This window comes from Alligator sinensis, unplaced genomic scaffold (genome assembly GCF_000455745.1).
Source record: "Alligator sinensis unplaced genomic scaffold, ASM45574v1 scaffold118_1, whole genome shotgun sequence".
NCBI lineage: Eukaryota > Metazoa > Chordata > Crocodylia > Alligatoridae > Alligator > Alligator sinensis.
The window spans coordinates 637,241-649,181 of NW_005841850.1; the positions used below are offsets into that span (position 1 = coordinate 637,241).

An 11,941-nucleotide genomic window follows, 5' to 3' on the forward strand; every position below is an offset into this window, starting at 1 on the left:
AAGGGGGTGCTTGTTTGGGGGGGCTGAGCAACGCTTTTAAACCCTCTGGAATGAGTTATTTCAATACCATTTCAGCCCAGAGACGGTATTAATTCGGTAGTATCGTTGTTAGGTTGGGGGGGGGGGGGGTTTAAGGCGAGACAACCCTTGAAGAGTCTCGTTCATCTTCTGACCCTGAAGTATTCACGGGATTTGGGTGCTCAGCGCATAAAGTCAAGCTCGTGCAAAAACGTTTGCGAGACCAGAGCCGACGTCTATTTTTAAAAAGTTCATCGTTTCCCTCCCATGTGTGGTTCTGTTTAAAAAATACCTCTGTGCGGTAATATCGAATCGTATCTATGGTTTGCAGTAACCGCAGCGTAGTAACTGCTGAGATTTTAATGATCCCCTCTGTATTGCTACTTAATCGCTTGCGTACAACACTTTACATCCTCAGAGTGTATCAGATATGAATGTATTAGTCTCATATTAACCTATCTTTATTTAGTGGTACGATCAATATAATATTCCTCGCTGCATGAGCTTGTTCTTTGATGATCTCTGCTCCATTTAAGCTTATAAGGCCTGAATTTCAACGATCCCGAGCGCCCACAGATTGCCTTGACTTTGGGCTCTTTATAATTTCTGGCAATCAGGCCCTCCTATATGGACTCTGCATAAGAGCTTGCATCTGAGACAAATCTTATCTTCAAACTCTCAGAAGTCTGTTTGAAAGAAATGGGAACTTTTCCATAGTTTAGAAGTTTACTTAAAGGTTTTGAGGGTTTTTTGTTCCCAAGTGCCTACTGAAAAAAGAGTACATGATTCGTTAAATTGCAAATATAAAGGGATGCAGTTACAAGAAGCCCTTCATCTATACTGCGTTGATCTTGTAGATATTTCTACCGTACAGATCATATGGATGGGGGAGCCTGTGCCCCCACCTGCATAGTAATATTTGTTCCTTTTGAAATACTCACTTTGCTGCAGAACGACATGTTTGAAAAGGCTGCTGGATTGATGAATGGGAAAAAAAATGTCAACATAGAGAAAGAACAGTATCTTAAATAATATGTATAGCTAGACTGTAATATCCATGTTAACGTTTTACTCCTACTGAGGTTTCTCAACATCATAGAAGTAATAAATTCTGCATAAACCTGAGAGGCGCATATAAAGAAACCTGTATTTTATGAAAATATAATACAGAATGCATAAAATTGGAGGAACCTCTGGATGTCCCAGGGCAAAGCTATATGGGAATCAGCAGACTTCTGTTGCATCTTGGTTAAATTCCAGTCTACAAGAGACGCTACTACCAGGGAAGCCATGGCATAAGGTAAAATGTTTATATTCATAGTTATTTAAACACATGCAATGCTTATGTAATAGTATGGATATCATCTCCTATTTTTTTTGTCATTCCTTATTCTTACTGCTTTGCTTCTGAAGGTATTTTTCCTTCCAATGGAGTAAATGAAAACAAGTACGATTATTGATTTGAATACACAACTAGTCAAATGTTTATAAATAATATTTAATTTTTGAGACAGCCAAAATTATTATTCTCCTTGAAAGTGAGGACAGCACTAATAGATCATAATGTAAACCATAGCTATTCATACTAGCTTCCCCACTGTAACTTCTTTGACATAAGTGTTTATAATAAACCAAGATTACCAACAATTCAGCCAAAGAAAGCTTCTCTCAGCACCATGTGAGGCAAGGGAAAAATCAGTCTTTTGAACTGTATGATTTCTTTTTTTGTAATTTTAGTGTCTTCATATGAAAAGGCAGTTTATAGATATGTGGATAGAGAGATAACATGTCTTAACAGAATGGTAGTATAAAGAATAGGGCCAAATTCATAATTTATACCACCTCTGAGTCTGTTACCTTATTCTTACTATCTAATCAGTGCTGAGGTGCCCCTCGTGCTCCATGTATTAGAAGTCAATGAGTAGACTGAATTAAAATGTATATAATTCCTGGAATTATTCTTTTTTACAATACCAGTAATTGATTTCCTCTTTAGGTTTTAGACAAACTTGGAGCAGCTTTTGCTGAGAAAGTAAAGCCCCAACTGAGGAATCCTAAACAAAGACAAATGATTTTTCATCTCCTTGGCCAGCATTTCGTTAAAAAATATTTTAGCGAATATCCTAATCAACCTAGTCTACTGGTAAGTGAGTAATGGGAGTTTAGTGGTAAAAGCTTGGTGTATAGAAGATGATAAAGATGGCATATTTGTATATATTCATACCATAAAGTAAAATTGATTATTTTGTTCTCAGTTATAAAGTTATATTTTTAAATTTTGAGTGTACTTCATTGATCCAAAATAATATATATTATAGATCTATATAGATAGACATATCTATCTATAGATATCTTCTAACTTTACTGTAATAGACTTTTAATCTTTTTTTTCCTCCTCTTTAGAAATGTGAAAGGAAAACAACATGATGGCTGAGCATGAACGTTTTTTTTATTTGCAACTGTGGTTCATGTCCAGCTTAAATGGGGTATCAGACTCTCAGAAAAGACTGATCCTTTAGTCCTAACTCAGAAAAACGCTCATTTACATTATGATTTCATGGTTAAAGGAGTCTGACTTTCCTGGCTCTGCTAATGATAAGTCACGATCATCACTGGGGATGATACTGCAGTTACTTCATGAATTGTATTTCAGTTACCTGCATTTGTTTTCTGTTCTATTGTTTTTCTGCTTTTTTTGTGGGTAGGTGGGGTATATCCTAGATATTTAAAATAGTAACCTATGAGACCAAGGCAGAATAAGACCCTCACATGGAGAGGATGTTTGTCACATTTTATGTCAAGAAGAAAGATACATACTGAGAAGTAAACATGACTGGATATTCTTTCTGGGGAAAAAGAAGAACACTCCTGAAAGGGGAGAATTAAATATTTTGTGTGAAAAAGGTACTTAGAAATGTGTGATACATTTTACTGAGGGCTAAGAAATTCAAGGACATAAAAACTTCACTCCATGTTCACTGGCACCAGTCTTCTTTCCAAGTGACTGACATAAGGCACAGCTCGCTAGCAAATTGTCTCTATTAAATCATCCTTTCTTAATATGATAAATAACTATCTTGGCTCCCACGGCAAAAAATGACAAGAACCATTTAAAAAAGATGTGATGTTATTGTGAGAATCCAAATTTCTGTTCCTAGTCTTCAACAAACATGAGTGAGCGAGATTGGGAAACCTTGGAAGAAACAACAAAGATTTGGCTAAACGAACAGTGCTTAAAAGCTGCAGAGCAAGTTTGCTGTCAGTTCAGACTTGGTGAGTTAAGATATATTGGGTGTGTGTGGAAGGCAGCTCGGGTAACAAAAATACTTCCAGCCATTGCCAAATCTTTAGCAACTAAGACTTAGACTTAGCAACTAAGTCTTTGTCTAGAAAAGTGTTAAGCAGAAGATTTGAGGGACTTGAATGCAATAACCTACACTATTTTTTTATGAATAAGCCAAACTCTGATAGCACCACAAAAATAACATGTCAGAATCTGGTTCCTGCTCTGACTGCTTGCATTCTGGTTATGCAAAACAAGCAGAGCAAGCAGATCTAGTCTGCTAAGTTTCCTTCTGCACTGGAAAAACTTCTGCTGTCAAGAAGTGAGTTTAACAACTCCCACGTCACAGACTATGCTGACAGTGCAAAGGAATTCCTCTGGCAGCGTGTGGTCTTGGTCTGTGTGCTCATTGATCTCTGGCTACCAGAATGCCTCCCAGAGGAAGTAAGTGCTGGGCACAAGAGCAACCTTCAGGCAGCTCTTGTGTGTTGGGGATCAGTCCACTCTCTGGCTGGTCCAGGATCAAGACACTGAAATAATAATACCTATATCTGATACAGTGCTTTTCATTCATACCTCTCAAAGCATTTTGCAAAGGAGATGCATATGGTTGTCCTGTCTTTGCAGATAGAAGGATGCCTAAAGCAGGCCTTTTTTTCCTCAGTTTCTTCTCCAGTCTTGCACCAAATACAACTTTGCCAAAGTAGAGAATCTTTACTTATGGCTCAGATTCATCCCTGTTCTCATTCTTACAGGGCTGAGTTTGGCCAACTGTCTAATTTACTATTATAGATGTCTTACACAGCTGCCATAGTTATCAAGCTAATTGCACTTCTGAGCCTCTCTTGGACTCTGCAGGTGCACCAGCCATCACATCTCTGTTCATTAAGTCATACGATTCTCTTGGTCTCAGGCAATGCTTTGGGCTACAGTTCCATAGCACAACCATGGCATTTTTATCAGACTCAGCATGGTTTCAATCCCCACAGTACTGTTCTTCTGGGACCTACTTGAAATAAATTATTATTTATTTAAAATAGAAGCATTTATCAGGTCTCTCTCCACCTTTCACATGAATATCCTGATAGGTCTAAGCTTTCTGCAGACACCGAGCACCTATGTCTTAAGTAATAGCCTTTTCCTTTAACACAAAAACCAGTTCCTTCCACCTGCTTCAGAAAGAGCGTACTTAAAAGCTGTTCAGAACTCCCCCACCCCCTCTTGGGAATCAAGCAACTTGTAACTATGTAGAAGACCTTTTAGTCTTTAAATCCAGTTTTGGCAAAACTAGTGTGTAGCTTTGGGCAGAAATTTGGAAGTAAACCCTTGTCCCCAAGAGGTTTACCGGGAGGATTGTCATAGCCATAGTGTTGCTTTCTTGCTTGTTTTTCTAAAAGCTTCCTATTAACCTAGGCCAGTACATTCATACAGGAAAGTCCAATAGCCCAATGTATTTATGCAGTAACCTTGCTTAAGTAAGACCTAGTGGTTACATGTCCTATTGATTAAATTATTATGTATCAGTATTCTTGGAACATCAGCAGTGCCATATTAACTGAAGGAGAAGCTCTCATTTTCATTAATATGTTTCACTTTTCACTTTAAAATTTAAGTCACTCTGTGTGACACTGTTTCCCACCATTGGCCCTGATCCTGTAGTGAGTTCTGTAGAGGCAGACCCCTGTACCTAGGTGGAGCATCAGCTTTGGCTGATCAGTTTGTATGCAAATGCAGGGAGGTATTGTGCAGACTCATTGTAGAACAGGGGCCACGGTGCTTATTGTCTGTTGTTGTTGAGTGTTATATGAGTTCATTATGACTTGTTATAAAAAAAAAAAGCAGCAGCAATTTAATACATCTGAAAAGAAGAGAACATAAAAATGAAAGGAAGTATTTATGGCAATAACATTGTCACTGCATCTTAGTAGTAATTACAGTTTACCACAGGAAAGTCCTGCTGTTTTGAAATTGACTTTTCATCCTAGGAAACCTGAAAAATGCTGTCCTAGTTAGTGCTTCTGTAACTCTTAATGGATCTAGAAATTAAACAGCTACAGGATTCCTTCTTTCTGTGTATGCCCCTGAATATATTTGTCTGTATATAAAAATATTCTCTCTTTACTTAAGTTCATGTTTTGAAAGGTATCTGGGTGCCTAACTCCCATTGAAATCAATGTCTAATACCTGAACATTTTTTACATCTGGCTCTTAGGGTTTATATATGTGTTTGAATTAAATAGAATTTTTGTAAAGTTAAATGAAACCTTGAATTCTTACAAATATCATAATAGTGACTTTATTTTTCTCGCTTAAATACTTACTTTTTAAAGAAATGTCTAACTAATTACACTAAATTGGTATTGCAACCTGCTACTTGATCATAAAAGTCATTCTTAGGGAGTTTTGGGTTGGAAGATGCAGTGTTACTTGACTTGTTTTAAATTTGTTGTTTGACTTTTGAACCTGATTTTCCACTACCTTGACATTTCTGTGTTCATTTAAACTGTGCCAAATGAGAGAAATGTGAGGCACAGCATTACAAAACAGAGTTCTCCATTTATGTACAACACTGGTAGCATTTGATTTCCAATCTGTATTTGTTTTGCCCAGGTGTAAGCTTTTATGCAGATTGCTAGGGAGTGGAGAATAAGCTCCTTTTGTACTTGACTCTGTATTGCCATCTGTGGGAGTTTGAGTATGGAAGAAATAGAAGAGCCAGGGCTTGATATTTATAATTTGCTTAGAAAATTAATTCAAATTATGTTTTCCACACAGTAGATAATAACTTTGCCAGACTGGCTCCAGAAATGGTGCATTTTCTTAATGATACGTACAACATTGTAGCAACAGAGATGGAGTTGCTGTTGGCTGCACATGAATCACGGCAAAAGGTAGCCTGTTCTTCCTTCCATTGTATTTTTTTGACTATAACATCTTTAGCACATTTTTTTTCAATATTCTTCTAGCAAACGCAAAACCATATCCTCTTTTATAGTGGATGTAAACTGAAGATCTCTTGATGAACATTCAAAATTGTAAATTAAGTTTGTAAATAGAACTCAATTTACTAATTTTTGCATTCATAGGAAGAAGATTCATTTGATCATCAGTCTTCATTGGAACAGAGCTCTAACCAGGAATCAGTTGCGAAGAAAAGCCCAAATTCTGTTGAAAGCAAAGGCATCGATTTAGCCGTAGTCAGAGAATCTATTTTGCAATTAAATGAAAAAGGTAAGAGTACTATGTTGTTCGGTACATCATGTTGTCTTTAGGGTACAGGACAAAAGGCAGGGCAGGGTAGCACCTTAGAGACTAATTAGTTCTGAGGGGCATAAGCTTTGCTAGGCAACAGCCTAGTTAATTAAATGCTACAACTGGACTTGCAGAAAGCAGGAGTTCTAAATATAGGGGAATTTAAATATAAAGGATGGGGGAACTAATGCTTAAAATAGCATATCCACACAGAAAAATCGGATAGTTAAATTTAAGTCAACCATAACCATCACATGCTTGGCAAATAACATTAGAAAGCAAAACAGACACCAGCAGTACCCCGCAATAGCTCTTCAGGGGTTCTGACTCAGAGTCCTTAACAACACCTGCCTCCCTATCTTCCACAGCAAATTCACATTATTATCATTCCCTCAGTGGCAAAGCCAACTGGTTATTTAAATACACAGTGCTTAGGGAGTGGTTGAAGTAGAAAAATGAGGATTCTTATCTGGATCACCCAAAGTATCATGATATTTACATCCAGGTTTTGATTCAGACTGTTATAACAATTGGGGAGTCTGTGAAATCCATACATAAATCCAAGCATTAATTTTGTAAGCCTTCCAAATTCTGATTTAGGGTTTTGGTTCAAGCTCATCTCTATTTGTTAAATACCAGCCACTACAGAAAGCGTTAATGTGATTTAACTGCTGTAATCAAGTTGAAAAGCAAACCTGTAAATGATACGGTAAGTACTTCCCAAAATACCAGTCCCAGGGGAAGGTAGATTGAGAGAAATTCGAAAGTATCTTGTTAAACAGAGCAACTACTTTGCTTTTGATTTTCCTGTCAGTCAAGACTGCCAAGCCCTGTCTGAAGTGTGTGATTTTTCTCCTTTATCATAACATAAAAAGTTCTCCACTTCAAACACATAGAAGTGCTCCTTCTCACGGAGCTGAGAGCTAATAGAGTTTTCCCAGCTGATGTAGAGTGTCTTCATTTATTCATTCAGACTTGAAGTAATTGGGTACAAGACCAGCAAGCATGACTACCATAGTGTGTTTTAAATGAGATTTAATTTACAACAGAATCTTCAACATTTTGCAAAATTATATGATTCATCTAAACTGTTAAGTGTTTATAATAAACTTTATCTACAGCTCTAGTTTTTATCATTGTTTGCTTTGAAGCAGATTATGATAATATATTTTATACCTTAAACAAACAATTCTACTTTAAATATCCATTTCTGTTTCTGTTTCTGTGTCTGTTGGTGTTACAGCCCTTGGTAACTTTCTTCAGGAATGGAAAAGGTGGCTACAATTCATGAGTCATTTACTATTTATATTTTCTTTTAACAGAAAAGATGCATATTGGCACTGATATACACTCATGTGTTCTAAATTGCTCAGAAAGTAATATATTAGGAAAATCTGTCTGTGCCATAATTTCAGTAGATGGTGAAACTATCTTAACAGTATGTAGAAGGCTAAGTGGAAATCTACTTCCAAAGACACTACGACAATTTATATGGACAGATAAACTCCTAAAATCAAACACAAAAATCCCCAACACTGAAAGAATAATGTAAGTATTTATTATTTTCTTTGAGTGGGGGTGGAATATTGCATTATTTTTTATTAGCCCAGGTCTATGATTTTTTGTAAGATCCATAGATTCAGAGTAATTCCTGGTTCTGTCACTGGAATTAACCCTAACATTTTTCAAACTTCTCAGAGCAGTTTGCCTTCTTCAAGAGGCCACCTTGAAATAGTAACAAAGTTTCCTTCTCAGGACTATACTAACTTCTGGTTTTTAGACTAATTAAACTGAGGTTATAGCCACCTTGCATACAGAATTTCTATAATTTTTTGGTGTCTTATGAAAGGGCCATGTTCTAGATTGGTTTAGTGTTGTTATCAATTGGCATCTTAAGCATTTCTGTCTCCACTGTATCTCAGTGCTATCTGGACATGAGGTATATTTTTTGACATTTCAGCTCAATTTTACTATGTGGCTTTTACGAATCAGATGTAGACTCAACATTCAGGGAAAATAATCATGGTTTTACCTATTCAGAAATATCGAGAGAGAAGCTAGAGTGAAATTTGGACGGACAGTGGAGCACCGAATTGCTGAACTAAAACTTAAAAGTGCTACTCAATCGCCAATTTCAGGCCTTATTGAAAATGCAGTAGTGGAGGTGAGTCAGTAGACATGTGCAAATGTCTCTTGCCCAGATTTTACAATATTTGTTTCTTCTTGCAGGTTTTCATGCTTCTTGTCCTGAGCACGTACTTTATAATAAATACGTGTTATAATGTGTTGATAATTATAATTAACTATTATAACAGTTCACAAAATGGAGCAATGTCGGTGTCTGCTTTGCGTATTTGAAAATGACTTTGCTGCTATTGAATAATTCAGTAATCCAAAGCTCGCAATAAAACAAAACATTGTTTTATCCTAAAAGTAGACTTTGTCAAAAGTTTATTGTGTATAGGAATATTATGCGAGTCAGAGACAGGAAGCTAAGCCAACATTTCCCTTGGTGCCAATACAACTACAACCCAAATAAGTAATGCTATGCATGATGCTAATATTAAGACAGTTTCTGAAGTCTCTGATGTGAGTCTGTCCTATTCTTGTCATGGCCAACACATCTTAAGCCCAGTTTGGAAGAAATGTATTTTCTCCAGAGATCAACTTCCTATTTGTTGGGCTTTAAAACTGTGTCTTTTTATTGTGAATCCTCTTTATGTAGCTGTTAGACCAAACAAAATTGCCATCTATAGCTGAATAATACAATGTAGAGCTTCTACATCCTGATTGGAACACGTATAACAATAAAACATATAGTCACACAATTGTATCTTTCTCCTTCTACAGACATTTTTTTTCAGTAAAGATATTTTTTGTCTTTCCCTTCCGCTGAACAGAAATATGACAAGACACCTTGCATGCATTATTTTGCCTCAAATGAACAAATGATTCTAGAAACCCACAAGACTTTAAATGTCCTCTATGTTTTCAATGGCACATATGAACCCTACCTGATTCACTGGCTCTTTCCTTTGCAAATGGCATTTAAGCAAACAACACCAACAGGTAAATGACTTCAAAATTAGAAAATTGCTGATGAACTGTATCACTACATTAGGACCTAAGTCTGACTTCACTTGTATTGGGGGTGTTGGCTATACCTGTGTTGGTCTAAGGACATAGGTAGTCAAATTTCTTTGGGTAAAGGTGATATTTTTTATTAGACCAACTAAATAGTTGGAAAAATTGTTCTTTACAAACTTTCTGGCACAAGCACTCTTCTTCAGGAAGAAGGAGAGTCTGTTGGTGTTTGTGTGCTCTCCTGGGTGACATAGAAGCTTAAGCCAATGTGCAAAATGCAGGTTTGTGAAAATGCAAATACGCGGCAGGAGAATATGACTTAACTTGTATAATTTTTACATTGATCTAAAACTTTAGGTCAGTTACGCCTGACCTAAACCCTAACCTTGCAAATATTTACATGCATGCTTTATTACAGTCACATGAGTAATCCCACTGGATAAATCGGACTACTTACATGTGCAGAATTAAACACACACATAAATATTTGCAGGTTCTGGGACTTACTACAAGTATGAGTTTAGAAACTGTGGGGGCCGAGGGAGGACCGAGGATCGGGAATCCTCGGGAACGCTAGCTGGGGTTGTGGCTGCAATCCCGTGGGGGGCAGATGGGTACTCTCTATCACTGGAGCGGAATTAGGCACAGAGGGGACACGTATCAGTTGGAAAAACAGAGATAGCTTTACTTACACTGTAGAGTCGTATACAGCGCAGGCAAGAAGTGACTTCACACTTCAATCGTAGTTGCAACAATTCTAATCTCTAGTTGCTAATCGAGGAGCTCTTGTAGACCAGGTAGCTCGGGTCTAATTCGGGCATGCAACACGGAGGATACGTCGTAAGGCTTCGGCAACGGGGAGTCGTTGGCAGGTGATCAAACTGCCAGAGTTCCACTCCAGGGGGAATCGCGGAGCTCTCCCACTAGGGCGGAAATGCCCCTAACCGTTTATACGGCTAGCGAGCCAATTGCCAGCCGCCACGTGGGAATAATTTAACATCGGCCAATCGTGTTATGCAAATCTGCATATCCTCGGCTGGAACTCTGTCCACGCTGGAACTCTTCACCATGCCGAGAATTCCCCTGCCTTACCGTGCCTTGTGCTGGAAAGTTCCACTGTGTCGAGGCACTAATCCAAATTAGCTCTGACAGAAACGTACCTTAATGGTAATTATATCATGGCTGCCAAGTTGCCTGATCACAAGGGAAAATCTTAATTTGAGACCCCAGTTTTCCTCGGAATCTCCTAGAGCTGGTCAGAATTTATTTAAGAAAGTGTTAAGCTAACCAGTCTTTCAGTCCTAATTTCCTTCTTTTCTGGTATTTCGGGAAGGATGAGTCTTGCTTGTTTTCAGCACAATGGGGCTTTGTTCTAGGTTGACCTCTATATTTTTAAAAACAGTATGTGACCAGTAACTGGCATTGATGGGATCTCATGAATCCTCAGTTCAGAAAAATAATGGCAGGATGTAAATCCTCAGTAAGGAGAACTTACAGGTGAGAAAAACAGGTGAATGAGGATTTTCAGGGCTTTAACATTTTTTTCTCTATTTTATTAGCTAAAAATGTTTTGTTTTGTTTTTTTTTCAGCCGAACATCCCTATGAGTTGGCTATGTACCTATATTTCCTGCATCAAAATTTATTCCCATCATGGGTAGAAATCTTTGCAATGGCTGAGTGGGTGATGAGCATTCTGGAAAGAGAAGACACTGAATTCTTTGATCATCTTCAGCAGAGCTTCAGAAAGAATATTACAATGGACCCAAAAGTACAATATATTGTATAATTGCTGAATTTGTTTTAACTATAGATATCTATATTAAAGCTATTAGCAGGCATTAAAACTAAAATGTTTGCTGTAGTAAAAGGTAACATAAAATTAGATGTTTCAATATGTTTTAGTAAATTATTAAATACACATGGTGGGGGGGGCGGTTATTTTTGGATTATTTTCTCTTGTATGTCACAATAGGAAAAACACTCCGCCTAATATGTTCTCTTCTTTCTGTAGGATTTCTTGGTAGAACTGATAGTTCAAGAAAGAGGCAAGGCTCAAGAACTGTATGCCACTGCAGATAGATCTGAGCAGAAACAGCATCTAGCCAAAGAGTTACTGGGAAGTCCAGTAATTTTCCTGAGAAAATGGATGGGTGAGGTAAGATGTCCTATTTTCTTTGATACCACAGTAGGCTTGAGAAGAATCAATCCCAGTGGGTTGTTCATTCATAGATTCATAGATGTTAGGGTCGGAAGGGACCTCAATAGATCATCGAGTCCGACCCCCTGCGTAGGCAGGAAAGAGT

General features: G+C 37.5%; 1 protein-coding gene across 1 annotated transcript in view; it reads left to right on the forward strand.

Moving 5' to 3' along the window:
• Positions 1-1,066: 1,066 nt before the first annotated feature.
• LOC102382846 overlaps positions 1,067-11,941 on the forward strand; it is a 49,045-nt gene continuing 38,170 nt past the window's right edge. The window contains exons 1-10 of the mRNA XM_025210059.1: positions 1,067-1,318; positions 2,015-2,161; positions 3,177-3,291; positions 6,077-6,192; positions 6,388-6,532; positions 7,876-8,101; positions 8,594-8,717; positions 9,454-9,622; positions 11,228-11,406; positions 11,650-11,793. Of these exons, the coding sequence (XP_025065844.1) occupies positions 1,190-1,318; positions 2,015-2,161; positions 3,177-3,291; positions 6,077-6,192; positions 6,388-6,532; positions 7,876-8,101; positions 8,594-8,717; positions 9,454-9,622; positions 11,228-11,406; positions 11,650-11,793 (1,494 nt within the window). The 5' untranslated portion in view covers positions 1,067-1,189. The remainder of the gene's footprint in view (positions 1,319-2,014; positions 2,162-3,176; positions 3,292-6,076; positions 6,193-6,387; positions 6,533-7,875; positions 8,102-8,593; positions 8,718-9,453; positions 9,623-11,227; positions 11,407-11,649; positions 11,794-11,941) is intronic.